Genomic DNA, 16,465 nt, shown 5'->3' on the forward strand with positions numbered 1-16,465 from the left:
TTTTTTTTTATTACATGCTACGAGGCCAGATTTATACTTTGTGTGCCTCTAGGCTAAGTATGTTGTTGGTCGCCTATATTGTGCAGCAGCACCCCTCCCATTCCATGTGCAGCCCCCTCTTCTATGTGTAGCATCCATGTACTGTAGCCCCTCTCTTTCATGGATAGCTCCTTTAGGATCAGTCTCCCTTTTTCATGTGTTGTTCCCCATTTTCAGCCTCCTCTTTCATGCCCAGGTGCCCCCTTGGGCTGCAGCCACCCAAGGCCCGGGCCTTTGTGGCCTTTCCAGAAATCTGTAGCAGCACTGTTGGGGGACAAATAAAAATGGGTCACATTTGTTAATCCTTATAGCTGTGCATGGCCCAGCTAGAGGGATTTGGATGTGATGTCACATCACTGCAAGTACCGGCGTGCGTCTCGGACAGGCCCAGAGGCGGGAAACACACTTGGCTGCGCATAAAACCATGAGTTTTCTGCATTGTGCATTTTTGCATTTTTGGTGTGATTGAGTTTTGTGTAATGGAGTAAAATACAGTATCATATTTATTTTATTTAAAAAAAAATGCATCAAAAACTCTGGTAAAAGTAACACATTCTCTGCATCTCCATTTAAAAAAAATGATGTGCGTTTTAGAGAAATATGCAGTAAGTTGTGTGTTTTGTAAGACGCAGAGATATTGGGTTTTTATGTGTCCCATAGACTTTGGGCAAACAGGCATGCGGTTTCCACATCGCAGGCAATTCTGCCTAGTGTGCTCCTAGCCTAAGGCTTTTTAAATCCTTTCTGGAATTCTACTGCAAGCTTTGGACTTGAGAAGTAATTTTCCAGTTTAACATTTATTATATTTACATTATTGCAGCTCATCCATTTCCATTCAGTCCTTCTATGACGTCTCCTGCACATCACCCAGTGTTGTTAACACCTTGTTTACCATTCCATCATTGCTGTTGCCGGACCATAAGTTCCACACATAAGCATTACGATTAGCTGAAGTTGTTGCGGTCACTCCATCTTCCAGATGTGCCAGGAGCGTTGTCATGACTGCAGAATCCATTGGCACCACAACTGCTACTATTATAGTTAATAACAACTGCTTTGCTTTTAAAACCCTGGGGTAGGCCTATAAAGGCTCTTATTGATATAGGTCAGGTTATGTTTAAAGGAACATACAGCAGATTCAATTGGATTTTTCTTGTGTCTTATTTTTGTTTTTTACTTTGTATTCTAAAAAATCATTTACCACTTGCTGAGTGTTTTCCTCAGTTCAGAATACAAGGAAGGCATCAAGATGAAACTTCCTTGTTTCCTTTGGACTAACCATAGGGTAGTAATATATTGTGGAACCAATTTGTTTTACTTGAAACAATACCAATTTTCAGTAGTGAAGGCTGCTTTCAGAAGTGTGACAACAAGGACTTGCTTGCAAAATACAGTTGTGGGAATACTTTGAAGCATACCTAAACTGAGAGGGATATGGAGGCTGACATATTTATTACCTTTTAAACAATGCAGAATTGCCTGGCTTTCCTAGCTGAGTCTCTACCTCTCAGGCTTGGTTCCTAATTGTGCCGGATCAGCGGGAGTGGACGGGTAATGTCCACTCCAATGGTGCGGCTGTAGCCTGGAGTTGGATTGCACAGGTGTGCGGTTCGTTTTGTGCAACAGAGTTACAAGTGTGAGTGGCTACTATTTTTAAAATAGGAGCCACGACTGTCTGTTTAGTAATGAGCGGAGAACGGACAAAAAATGTCCGTTCTCTGCTCAAGTGGGAACAAAGTCTAATACTTTTAGCCATAGACCCTGCACAAGCATGGCAAATGGGTGTTTCTGACTGGATTAGCAGATGCTTGTCTTAAGGTGTTTAAAACGGACACTACTACAGCCAACGAGATCAGTTGAACTGCCAGGGAACTGGTATTTAAAAGGTAATATGGCAGCCTCCATATCCCTCTTAGTTCCTGTGTACTAAATGCAAGTCTCTCTGCAGTTGGATGGATTGTTCCTAATAACTAATAGGAGGCCATAAAACGTGAGTGTATTTGTGATAAATGGTCTGACAGCAAGGAAGATGAGAAGTTCAGCAGGTCATTGCTACTCTGGATCATAGAGAACAGCAACTTGATGACAGTGAGACTGTTTACGTAATCTTCAGACCTACATTTTAAATACATAAATCGCTTTGAAAAAAATTAAATCCTGTATATGTGATTCTAGTAAAGTCCTGTTTAGAAATATTTCTGTAAAAAAAAACAATCTTGTTGATTTATTTACACTTCAGGTTTACTTTCAATTGCAAAATGTGTGTGGCAGTCTTCTGTATTCATGGTAGTTTTATACAGAACGTAGTATTTCCCTTTAACACTGTGCCAATTTATTAGCAAGGGCTATGATGCATTGGTGATGTGTAGCAGAGACTTGGCAGAGCTACAAGTCTCCAGCTGCATTTCAGAGAATGTTGTTCAGAAATGTTGCCAGTAACTATTCCACACAGTCGGTGTCTTGTAGTTTCTTTACAGATTTAGTGTGGCCAGCAACAAGGATCTGCTACAAACATAATGCGTCATGAGCCTACAGTATGGGCCAAAGACAACACTGTACAATCCTTGTACTAAGAGAACACAGGAAATAACAGAAAACTGCTCACTTTCTGCTGCTTGCTTAGCTAAGGCCAGATTCTTGAGTAGTAGGGATGGTCAATGAGATGGAAATAATTCTGACTTCATGCACAATTATGCACATTTTTAATGAAAATTTATGCAGCTTGAAAATGGACCAATCTAATCTCAGTTTTATTTAAAGTTGCATACATTAACTTTTCATAATTCTGCATCTACTGAGAATTATCTCCACCTCATTGACCATCCCTATTAGGTAGTAATAGTGTGTGCTTATTATGTCTGCTGTTTGCTTTGAACCCTGACAATGGAAAGAGGTTTATAAATTTGACAATCTCTTAAAGGGAATCTGAAGTGAAAATAAACTTATGATGTAATGAATTTTATATGTAATCGCAAACGCTCAGCACCTTTTGAAGTGATTTTTCAGAGCGATTCTAGACACGTGCGTAGCGATTTTCTAATCATGCCTAGCGGTTTTTGGAGCGTTTTGGTGTAACATTTTTTATTTTCTGTTACAGTAGAGCTGGAACTGAAAAACTTCTGTAACAAAACCGCTTGGAAAATTGCTCTGATCTAGTGCTTTTCGGAGCTATTTTCCACTTTCCTATACTTAACAGTGAGGCTGAATCGCCTCAGAAAAGTGCAGAAATGCTGCAGGACCCATGTTTGCGTTTGGGAGAAAATCACATCGCTCTGGTGGGATCAATCCCATTCAAATACATTAGCCATGCGCTTTTGAAAGCGCTATCATTTTCAAAAGCGTTAAGAACAGCTTTTTACTATCAAATTTTACATAAAACAAGCAGTATATGGAGAAAATCGATGTGAAATGATTCTATGGTCGATTGGAATACAGAATTTTATCGATTGAAAAGTTGGACTTTACGATCATATCTGAAGAGAGAAAGTGCCCTAATCAACCCGTTTATGAGAACACTCGATAATTATATCAAGAGAGGGGCCAAGGGACATGGGAGAGAGACAGACAATCAATTTCATAACCACTTTTCACCTGGTATTTTTAACCCAACCGCCACAATTGTAACCAATCATATGACCGTGACCTGGTTGACGTGAAAAAAGGGGTAATAATTTATTTTTTGTTTGTGACCCATCAAGGCATAAAATGGTGTACAAGACACAATTAAAACCAACAGCGCTGTTGTACACATCTGCATCGGGGCGCCCATCAGACTCACCACATAGTATGCCACCACATACGTACAGACCACCTAAGAGCACACATGGAGGACCATCATCATATTTTCCATCCTGGTAGAGTCACAATAAACTCGAGAGTAGCAGACTGGTGTCAGCACAAAAGCATTGCAATGTCCCGCAACATGCACGAGAGCCTTAGAGATAGCAGAGCAGTCATATGGGCAAGCGCATGCAGAGCAGTCCAGAGCTTTATTGCATACTCACGACTCCATATTCCTAACAGGTCCCAGGGGTAAGATGTTACTCCATCCCATATGTGCACACAGCAGGGGCCCCCGCGTGGTCCGCACACTATATCTCCTCTCCTCAGGCAAACTCCCAGTAGTTAAGGTTCCAATCCTCAGTCCAGGTAACGAGCTCACACTGCCGGCTGCTTCAGCTATTCGAATTCCCGGGCACAGGAGCACCACCGCCCCTGTACATCCACCGTCAACAAGAGAGGCGTGGATCCGGGTTGCCGCTCCGCATTCGGCTTGTGGATTGAGCTTGTAGGTGTGCCTGTTTAGGTCTGGCGTGCATCCATAGCACAATCCGTATACTGGGGACCACGGAGAGGGACTCGTGGCTAGTCCTATGGACGACGAGACGCAGCTAGGCCCCTCGATAATTACCTTCCGACTACTTACAATCCCGCAAATCTCATCGCATCTGAGAACAACATTGTACCGTTTATAGGCACTTTTACATTGTTTCACTTGTTACATTGTATAATGCCAGTACTGCGGCTCCAGAATAAAATGCCTTGATATTGTGTTAATCTATGAAAAAGGACTACAACTAAAAGTACATTTTTTTCCCCTAATATGTTTTGCAAGCAGAAGGGTAGCAAATATAAATCAATTTCCACAGTCAGGAGTGGATATAGTAATTGGACAAACTTATGCCTCCCCAAAATGATAGTCGCACTATGTAAGTAATATTTTAGAGTACAATCATACTGTTTTGTGAAATGCCTGCTCCATTAATTTCTTTGAAAATCAGAAATAACGTACTGCACTAAAAGGCTTGATGAAAATTTGCTGTGAAAATATGAAGAGAGGGGATTGTCATATGGAAGGGGTGTTTTGACCATTACTGTATATAAGACTTATTGGGGTGTACCGTATATACGCGCATGTAAGCCGACCCGCGTATAAGCCGATGCAACCACTTTTCCGCCAAAAACCAGGAAAAAGTGATTGACTCGCGTATAAGCCCCCTCCCCAATACAGCCCCATCACAGTATCCAGATGTTCCCCCAGTACATGTCAGCTCCCCTCCCCATAGCCAGATGTGCCCCAGGATCATACAGCTGTGTCTCAAGAAGCCAATAGATGGTGTCATAGATATGAGACACAGCGATTGCCACATAGGAAGAATCCCAGATCATTGCACCGCTGACATCTTGCTTGCACGCTCCGCTCCACAAGCCAGGGAACACAAGTAGTCTTGAGCAGCACACTCTGCACACCATGTTGCAGGAGATGCAGAGCACGGACACAGCTAGGCGCAAGCCGGTAAGAGCGGGATCACTAATGCACAATTCTTACTCTCCTCTGCCAGTAACAAAACCTGCTCCATCATCTGTTCTGCTCCACTGACTCGCATATAAGCTGAGGGGGTAACTTTTCAGCACATTTTTTATGCAGAAAAAGTAGGATTATACGTGAGTATATACAGTATTCACAAAGTACTGTTCAACTTTACATGCCCACACAGCACTCATAACGTTTAGTTTTTGTTATATCACGTATGTAAAACATGTTATACAAACAACATATACATTGGTCAGTGTAATGGTGCCGATACATGGTACAATTATTTTATTTTATTTGATTATATAATTTTGTTCGATTATTCCGTTAGATTGAATATAAAGATTTTTCCAACATGTCCGATCAGATTTTTACTGAAAAAAAAAATACGGGATAATCGTTTCAGTTGTCTTGATCGAAAAAAGTTAATTTTTTACTTTTATTTGACTCAATCATTTTGGCTGAATAATTGGGAAAATGGGACGTTGTTATTGTACCGTGTATTGTCACCATTAGTCAGCCTGCAATGTATTTTATGCAAGTAACACACGTTGTTTATATGACCCAATTTATGTTGTTTATGTAATGTGCATTAGATAGCTGGTGTTACTCCAGATAAACTTTGCATGCAAATGTACGTGTGTAAAGTTTAATGTAGGTTAGTGAATCTGGTCTTTTGATTCAGCATTTTGCATCTTTTAGGGCTATTTTTTTTACAGATTTTGTCAGTTTGTATTAATTTAATGTCACAGCTATACCACTGAGTGGAAAACTGGAATCTACCTGAGGTCAGACTGAGCTTGACATGAACTGAAACAGTGATTAGCCAAAAGTGATCTGTTGACTTCAAACTATAGTTATATTTGTACTAAATTGGTTTTAAACTAACCCTAAAGGTTCATGTACACTAGTTTATTGCAAATATTTTGCTACAAAATTGTGAGGAGGCATGTCTCTAGTTCTATTGGTGCTATAAGTGACACTATTCAGCAGAGTCCTTCCCACTCAGCTGACCGTAATATGTTTCAGGTCTCTCTTTGGCCACCCAAGTCACATACATTTTTAAAGAGCTTTTGACCCAGTTCAATTAGTTGAGTAACAGAAGGAAAGGAAAGAATATTGCCAAACGTCATATCATTTTTTGTATTGCAAATAAGCTTCCTTCCAAAACTTTCCTTTGTAGCCCAAAGTTGATATTTGTGAAGTACAGCAGTGTAGTTCAGAGTTAAAATGCTGCTTAAATAAGCAATTTACACTTTCCAGTGGCTTATATAACCACCATGTTAGCCTTGTTTTGCTATACTGCTGGCTGTTAAAACAACCAGTAACAGAATAATTGGAATAGGGGATGAAGACATTGCTCTAGGGGAGTTAACAAAAAGTACACTTTCCTCACCAATTCAGGTCTGTGTCTCTTGACCTTGAAGCTGGTACCAGACCCCTACAGGGACACCACTCCTGCACGCCAATGTACTGAAACAAAATGGAGACGGCACACAAAAGGCTGCTCAAGTAAACGGTATTAACAGCATACAAAGCATACAGAGGCACACAACATGTTTCGGGTGTAGCCCTTTCTCAGGTCATGTGCCTCTCTATGCTCTGTATGCTGTTAAAGTGAACCTCCGAACTAAAATTCTACTCAGCAGAACTGAAAAGACTTGGTGTTTCTTTAACAGTTTCACAGCATCAGAACTTTGTTTTTCTTACCAAAGCATCATTTTTAGCTGCATTTTTAGCTAAGCTCCACCCATCAAAGAGACCTTAAATCACAAGAGGTAGCGCTCACAGTGAATCACGCTTTCCCTAAATGTACACCTGTTCGCCTCCTCTTATGTCCAAATATAATCTCCTTCAAGAGGTGGCGCTCACTGTGTACAATGATGATATCACACTAACCATACAATAATTGGATTATCACACTTGTTAGTAAATCATATCATGTATATAATATTTTACAGTGAATTCACCCCCCCACAATAATAAGTGAGTCCAAATCTGAAAGGTCTCTTGCTAGATCCACAGGACACCTTCAGCTTCACATATACATGAAAGAATGTTCCTCAGCAATTGACAAATTTCCAAGGGATAGAGATGGCCACCACCAGCACCCTTTGTGTGCCACTCACCGCATCCACTGACCGCAAAGGTCAGTATAAGCATTGGGACAGTTCCCGGGTCGTCCCCCACCTCTACGATCAAAACACAGCAACAATTCTCCCAGAATGTCTTCAATATTGAGTTACCTCAAAGGAAAACTCCACATAGGGTAATACCGTTTAAAAAGTGTTTATTAAAACAATCGATTGCACTCACATGTTCCTCAGGTTAATAGTAGCTCAGAGTTTTAGAACGGGCTCTCCCCCGTAATGGTGGCCTAGGCTGGCAGGCTTCCGTCCCCTGGGGCTCACTAACAACACCGCCGCGCGCTCGGTGCACTTTAGGATTCCCCTCCTGGTTCTGTCTCGCCGCCTCCATGCCACTCCGTGATGTCTAATCCCGCTTCCGCATCAGGCTCCGCCCTATCGATTTCGTCACTCAGTGACTCATCAGGATGCCCGATGAGTCACTGAGTGACGAAATCGATAGGGCGGAGCCTGATGCGGAAGCGGGATTAGACATCACGGAGTGGCGTGGAGGCGGCGAGACAGAACCAGGAGGGGAATCCTAAAGTGCACCGAGCGCGCGGCGGTGTTGTTAGTGAGCCCCAGGGGACCGAAGCCTGCCAGCCTAGGCCACCATTACGGGGGAGAGCCCGTTCTAAAACTCTGAGCTACTATTAACCTGAGGAACATGTGAGTGCAATCGATTGTTTTAATAAACACTTTTTAAACGGTATTACCCTATGTGGAGTTTTCCTTTGAGGTAACTCAATATTGAAGACATTCTGGGAGAATTGTTGCTGTGTTTTGATCGTAGAGGTGGGGGACGACCCGGGAACTGTCCCAAGGCTTATACTGACCTTTGCGGTCAGTGGATGCGGTGAGTGGCACACAAAGGGTGCTGGTGGTGGCCATCTATCTCTTGGAAATTTGTCAATTGCTGAGGAACATTCTTTCATGTATATGTGAAGCTGAAGGTGTCCTGTGGATCTAGCAAGAGACCTTTCAGATTTGGACTCACTTATTATTGTGGGGGGTGAATTCACTGTAAAATATTATATACATGATATGATTTACTAACAAGTGTGATAATCCAATTATTGTATGGTTAGTGTGATATCATCATTGTACACAGTGAGCGCCACCTCTTGAAGGAGATCAAAGAGACCTGCCCGGGCGTTTTTTCCCTGATGCTGTGCAAAGCATGATGGGATTTCCTTTGTTGCTATTCACGTTGCCTAGCACCTGGGAGGGGTGATCAGCACACAGGACAGTTGGAACTGTGTCTCACGCTCCCGATCACCTCCTTTCAACAAAACGATGGCTGCCCTCATGAAATCAAACTTTTCCTAAAATAGCACCCCACAACAGCTCTTTAGAGAGCTAATCTTGTTCTTGTGCTTTTTTTTTTCTTCCCCTGCACCTTCCACCCTCCTCCTCCTCCTCCCTTGTCTTGTCTTGTCTTCCAGGGATTTGTAGGATATCAAAAGCCAGCTTACATACGTTGGCCGGGAATCGAACCCAGGTCAACTGCTTTGAAGGCAGCTATGCTCACCACTATACCACCAACACTACATGCTGAAGCCAGCCTAGCATGTACCATTGTGATATACCCAAGAGAAAAATGAGCTTGCTTAGGGATTTTTAGTATGTCAAAAGCAACCTCACATACATTGGCCAGGAATCAAACCCAGGTCAACTGCTTTGAAGGCAGCTATGCTCACCATTATACCAACAACACTACATGCTGAAGCCAGCCTAGCATGTACCATTGTGATATACCCAAGAGAAAAATGAGCTTGCTTAGGGATTTGTAGGATGTCAAAAGTAACCTCACATACGTTGGCCAGGAATCAAACCCAGGTCAACTGCTTTGAAGGCAGCTATGCTCACCACTATACCACCAAAGCTACATGCTGAAGCCAGCCTAGCATGTACCATTGTGATATACACAAGAGAAAAATGAGCTTGCTTAGCGATTTGTAGGATGTCAAAAGCAACCTCACATACATTGGCCAGGTATCGAACCCAGGTCAACTGCTTTGAAGGCAGCTATGCTCACCACTATACCACCAACACTACATGCTGAAGCCTGCCTACCATGTACCATTGTGATATACCCAAGAGAAAAATGAGCTTCGCGAACCTAAACTCGGAGGTTCGGGCCATCTCTACTCAGGTATTTATCACCATTACTGCTCTTGAGAAGTAGGTTCTGATGTAGAAGGAATTTAAGTGCTGGGAGCACCAGTGTAAAGCTTTGCTGGTGGGGCTATGCCAGTGGCCAGCACCTCTCTACAAACTGGCTGTTTGATGCATCATCATAGACTTGGATGATGGGAAGGAAAGCATTGTCATGTATTTGTTAATGCAGAGAAGAGGAGAACAGCTATTAAAGAAATAAAAAGAAGGTGAGTGGGTGTCCTGGGAAGTGGACAGCTACTTTGCCTGCACAATTTATTGTAACAGGAGCAGATTGCAAGATTATAAATGGGCAGTCTTGCACAAGAGTAATAGAGTTAGAGGATCCCATGGAAGTGGCACTGGCTGTTAACTATAAAGTAGTCATCACTTTGATACTGGAGCACAAAGTGTAAATAGTGGGGCAAGGCTTGCAACAGTAAGGTGAGACATTAAATTGACAATACTGGAACTGCTTTTCAATTACAATATAACAAAGACAGTGTTATACTTCTCTCACAACGGTTGCCATGGGTCCACATGCAGCTTACTTATCGCACAAACAGACCCCTATTGCAGACTTCACTAGGCCATCTGCCTTTGTTTGTTTTAATGACTGTCTGCATTGAAGTAGATGTAATTGTTAACTCACAATCTGATGAGGTCATGTAAATATTCGGTTTAGGTTCAGTTCACACTTCAATGCAAAATGGGCATTTGGATATTGACTGTTTTGCCAGATTAGAAACACAGATGTCAACGGATCTATGTTATTAATAGGATCCATTCACACATGATGGATTACAACAGATTCATTGTGGTGAGTGGAACACAGAGTCTAGACCTGCACAATTTTTCTGGACAAGGGGATGCGTTTCCCATACAAGTCTATGGGGGACTGCATCCACCTCCGGGACTCCAAACGGACTACAACAGACCACCTGAGAAGACTGTACTGTCAGCTCTGGCTGGTTGTTGGAAAAATGGTTTAAGTGTGATCTGAGCCTCATGTAATGATTTGCTGGTACAATTCTTGCCACTCTGATTTTACAGATTATTATTATTATTGATTCATAAAGTACCAAAATATTCAGTGGCGCTGTACAAAGTAAGAAATAAACAACAGGTACAAAATAATTCAGACAACGGTAAACACCTATATACAAAGTTGGTACAAACTGGTAATTGCATTGACAAAAGTACTGTAATATTAATAAAAAGTGTAACAAATTCTGGTAAATGATACTAAAATCAAGTTTCAGACAGATTGGTAGGAGGGAAGTAGTATTATCATGGGCTTTAATGTATAAATGCACATGATTCATGTGTAACAGTCCTGTGTTCCGTTGTATGAAGATACATTCTGAGGAGGAGGTGTCGTAACTTTATTTTACAATCATGTTTGATGTTAATATCTAGTTTATAGTTAACTGTCAACTGTATTATCTATGCTTTTAGTATATGATTATCATCATCATATTGCATATGATGGTTTGTATAATATCTTTTGCAATAAAAACTTTTGAAAGAAATGTGTAACAAATTCCAAAACATAAAAGGGCACTTGCGAGCTTACAATCTAAAGGAATAGAGGGGAACAAGAGGTGGGGTAGTATACAACATTAATACCTAGAGGCAGTGTGTTTTAGGTCATCTAATAGGAGTTCAACTTGGCCAGAGGTCAAAGGGGAACTGGCCTAAGGTGGAGCGTATGCTAGATGGAAAAAGTGAGTTTTGAGGGTGCATTTAAAGATATCAAAGGTTGGAAAGGGACAGGTGTGTTGTGGCAGGAAATTCCAGAGGACCGGTGAAGCACGTGCAAAATCTTGTGTACGTGAATGCGAGGAAGTGGTTCTAGAGGAGGACAAAAGAAGGTCATGTGCAGATCTGAGATTGTAGTTGGGTTGGTATCTGGAAACTAGTGAGGAGATGTACAAAGGAAAGATATTGTGGAGAGTTTTTTAAGTTAGGGTTATCAGTTTGAACTTTATAGTCTGCTTAATTGGTAGCCATTGAAGAGCTTGACAGAGCATCAGCAGAGGAAGAGCAAGAAGAAAGACAAATGAGTTGAGCAGCCGAGTTCAGTACAGAGTGGAGCGGTGCCAATCTGTTAGTTGGTAGTCAACAAAGCAGTATGTTACAACAGTCCAGACAAGATATTATAAGCATGTATTAACATTTTAGTTATGTTCTGAGTGAGAAAAGGTCAGATTTAAGATATGTTTTTGAGTTGGAGATGACAGGAGCTAGTTAGGGAGTGAATGTGAGGAATAAGAGAGAGAGAGGAGTCAAATATTACCCCTAAACACTGTGCTTTGGGAACTGAATTTATAGGGGTGTTATTAACATTTATTGTTATATTAGGCAGAGAGGTGGACAGAGACAGTGGAAAAATTATTAGTTCTGTTTTATTCATATTACAGATTAGATTTGTCTCTTCAAATGTCATGTAGACAGTATTTAATAAAAAGTCAATTGTCTTATTAATTAGTTTCAGTTGCACCTGTTGGTATTCATACACAACAATTTTCATGTGATTCATTTATAAATATAAGCAAATGTTGGTGGCTAATGTAGGCAAACCCAGGCAGGTACATTTGCGTGGGTTAAGCTGATCTTTAAAAGAGACTCCAGAGCAACCATTGTCCAGTTTATTACCATCATCTTATATGGAGCTAAAATTATTATAGTTAAATGAAGAAAAAAATATTTAATACGATATACTGAGCATCTTACGTCTTGACTAATTAACTTTGTGTTACTAGGAAACAACATCCCCAAGTGTAATTTAAAGATGTTAATGAGCTACTAGGGCTTTAAAGGGCAAAATAACAGTTTAACATTTTTATATATATATATATATATATATATATATATATATATATATATATATATACATACCGTATATATACTCTCTCTCTCTCTCTCTCTCTCTCTCTCTCTCTCACGATCCCTTCATTTAAGGTGCTCAAAAGGAATTGGACATATATATATAAAAATATAAGGTTCATTTCTTAAAGGACTTACGAGCCCAAATAGCGAAAAAAAGATAAGTACCTTAATCAGTTTTAAATGCACGGAGGACGCCGTCCGCGCCCACCGTGCAGTTCCGCCGGGTCCCCGCAGTCTGATCGCCCCCCGTGCCGCTCCCGACCCCACGGACGGGGTCGGGCTCCCCTTCCTCTCCCAAGATGGCCGCGGCAGCGCAGTCCGCATACGCGTTAGTGCGGCTGTGCAGCTCTAGGGCCCTCCCCCCGATCCACGCACAGTAGCATACTCCTTCCATTTCTGAATGATCGCTTAAACAGTGCTCCGTGGGATGTTCAAGGCTTTGGAAATCTTTTTGTAGCCTAAGCCTGCTTTAAATTTCTCAATAACTTTATCCCTGACCTGTCTGGTATGATCTTTGGACTTCATGGTGTTGTTGCTCCCAATATTCTCTTAGACAACCTCCGAGGCCATCACAGAACAGCTGTATTTGTACTGACATTAGATTACACACACCTGTACATTAGATTACACACTCTATTTAGTCATTAGCACTTATCAGGCAATGTCTATGGGCAACTGACTGCACTCAGACCAAAGGGGGCTGAATAATTATGCACACTCCACTTTGCAGTTATTTTTTTGTAAAAAATGTTTGGAATCATGTATGATTTTCATTCCACTTCACATGTGTACACCACTTTGTATTGGTCTTTTACGTGGAATTCCAATAAAATTGATTCATGTTTGCGGCAGTAATATGACAAAATGTGGAAAACTTCAAGGGGGCCGAATACTTTTGCAAACCACTGTATTTATGGACCTATCTATATACACATTATTCTGTAGATTAGTCTTGAAAACTAATTTCACATTTGTGTGATTTGGCATAACTGTTACAAAGAAAAGCTCCTTTTCATTGTAGCATATTAAAGTCTTCCATAAAATACATTTAAAAGAGATTTATCAAGTGTTTTGCATAGCAAGGATGAGCAAAGATTGTTATCTTTTAAGAACATACACTGTATGAAGATTCCCCAAATATAACACCGTCAGTGTTAAGACATAAAGCGTATCTCGGGGCACTTCTTACTGGTGCATGTCTGGAAATTATAAGATACAGATATTCTCCCTTTGCCCTGAAATAGCATGCAGCATGAAATGAGTTAGGCCTCTTTCAGCAAAGGGGTTGAACTGCATGCTTGGCGCACAGTCCAGCCTCCGATCTGCTGCCCACAAAGCTCTTACTGTAAGCTCTGCAGGTTATTAGAGGCAGGATTCATAAATACAGTACAGAGAAACAGTTATACACCCTTCTGATAAATAAGAAGCTGCTTGATCAGCACAAGGTCAATAGCCACGTTTGGTAGAACTGTACTTGATTATATCCTTTCTGTTTGTTAACTAGAAGTAAATCCAAAAACCTTTCTGTACTTAATTTTGATTTCAAGAATATTACATGTTATATTTATTACAAATACTGTATATGAGAGTTTCTTTCAGTATGTAATGATATTTCATGAGCAGTATTTGTCTCTTTCAGATTTTCGTGGCTCCCATTTTCACCATCTGCAGTCAGCCAAATCCTTCTCTGGTACTCCTCATAGTCTAAAACAGCTGAACCGAGAACTAAGAACATCAATGGAGGGCAAATACAAGGAAATAGCAGAGGTATGGCAGGACTTGGGTTTCATTAAATTCTACATCCTACTCAGTGTCTCACAGAATGTGCAATACAGTGAACACATTTCAAGGCATAATATCAAATTTTTGACTGGAGTACTTCATTAATAAATTTGTCCTCAGTAGTGTTTCAGCGGGCGTGCATGATTTCTCATTCTTTTGTCTTAAATGTCTGATTCATTGTTTTCTTCTGCTTGAGTTAATTTGTTTTCTTGAAAACCACCAAAGCCTCTATAAGGGTGTAGAAACTATGGCTTATTTTTAAACAAATCTTGAATTGAGAGAAATATAGGTATCACAGCTCACTTGCTTTTTTATGGGTTTATGGAAGAATAACTCCTACCATAACTTATCAGCGTGGATGAAGGTGAATGCAGCTATGTTTGTCATATACACAAGTCTGCTGTCCAGCACTAAACTGAGCTGCCTGAATGCACCGTATTATTGCGGTTACATTGTATACACAGCATACTTCTTGTTTGTTGATTATGGCTAGTTAGTTTTGTTAGGAATCCTGCAACTCCCTGTCTTACCTGCTGGTGGCAATGCAAGCTAATTATCACCTTGCCATCGCATGAGGATTACCAGCAATTCCTATTGCCGGTTTCCTTTGCGTGATGGCCAATCGTTAGGGAGCATTACTCAGACGAATGCTCCCTTTTTCCGGGCGATGGGAAGCGAGGTTTTACCCTGTGGTGCTGTCCTTCAGCACCACGGCCTCGCTCCCCACACATTACTATTAATACTGATTTATAAAGCGCCATCATATTCCGTGGTGCTGTACAAAGTAGGAAAACAACAAGGGCTACATAATGGTACAGACAATGATACACATCAAATATAGAAACTGGTTCAAAATACAGAACTGGTGATTACAATGACAGATGTAACATGATGAATAAAATGAATACAATTCCAAGACACAAAAGGGTGCGAGTTTACAATTTAAAGGAATGGGAGGGAAACATGAGGTGGGGAAGTATGCAGGATACATACAGGCAGTGTGTTTAGGTTATCTAGTAAGGAGTAAAACTTGACAAGAGGTCAAAGGGTGAATGACTTAAGTTAGAGCGAATGCTTGTCGGAAAAAGTGAGTTTTGAGGGGGCGTTTAAAAATTTCTAAGGTGGGAGAGTGATGGATGTGCTGTGGGTGTACTTGGGGGGTCAGGCAGCTGGATCCCCGGTCTAGCTATTATCAAGCCGGGACCCCGACACTTACGTCAGAGCGAGCGGGGCCGGCCACAGCAGATGGGAGCGACTATCGCTGGGGGAATGTCAGGAAGGTGAGTGGATCCTCTTCTTTCCCCCCTACCGCCACAGCTCTAATAGTGATCACTACAATATTCCGGCGATAGTGATCACAGTGATTACGTGATCAGGAGCCAATCATGATGGCTCCTGATCACTAAGGGGAGATGTCATAATCTCCCCTTTCGGGTGCGCACGATCGCGTCGAAAGCGAAAATGACAGGTGGCGTAAATCCTACGCCGCATCAGGCTTAGACAGCCACAAGTGCAGCGTAGGTTTTACATGCGGCGGTCCCCAAAAGTTTAAACTGTACCTAAAAATGTACCTCTGTAGGCAAGTATTTTATCTTACCTAGGACACAGTTATCAGTCACCAACCACCACACTATCACCTTTTACCAGGGATTCTCAGGAAGAGTTATGCAAGTACCCTTTAGAAGTTACAACTTGAGACAAAATTGTCCCACTTCCCCTTTTGCTACAGAACAGTGTAGTCCTGCTTCTCTCATTTGGTGAATTTGGGGTTGCTGCATTTGTTATTTGGTGGATTTTGGTTGCTGCGTTTTTCATTTGGGGGCTCATGGTTGTTGAACTTGTCATTTGGAGGCTCATGATTTCCAAATTAAAGTCTTAATATGTGCACCAAAAATATAATGACCACAAAAAGTAAAAACGTACTGTACATATTTTGTGTGTGTTTGCATAACGTAAGCTGTAAATGTAAATTTTATGCAGGGGAGCCTCTTAGAGCCAATTCATGAAACAGACCACCAAATTGGCATAGTTACAAAGAACTGAAGTAAAACATGATCACAATCAGCCAATCATTTGACAACATTTTTTTTTTCCTTGCTAGCAGATCCGCTACATGAAAAACTCAGCCATACCTCACTTCCTTAACCAGCTAATC

General features: G+C 41.2%; 1 protein-coding gene across 5 annotated transcripts in view; it reads left to right on the forward strand.

Annotated features, from left to right (window-relative positions):
* AMPD2 (adenosine monophosphate deaminase 2) overlaps window positions 1–16,465 on the forward strand; it is a 100,546-nt gene that overhangs the window by 29,923 nt on the left and 54,158 nt on the right. For 3 of the 5 annotated variants that reach the window (XM_068269522.1, XM_068269523.1, XM_068269526.1), the window contains exon 2: window positions 14,168–14,295. In XM_068269522.1, coding sequence (XP_068125623.1) covers window positions 14,168–14,295 — 128 coding nt within the window. The other 2 variants (XM_068269525.1, XM_068269524.1) reach the window with 2 other exon arrangements.

Source organism: Hyperolius riggenbachi, chromosome 2 (genome assembly GCF_040937935.1).
Source record: "Hyperolius riggenbachi isolate aHypRig1 chromosome 2, aHypRig1.pri, whole genome shotgun sequence".
Taxonomy (NCBI): Eukaryota; Metazoa; Chordata; class Amphibia; order Anura; family Hyperoliidae; genus Hyperolius; species Hyperolius riggenbachi.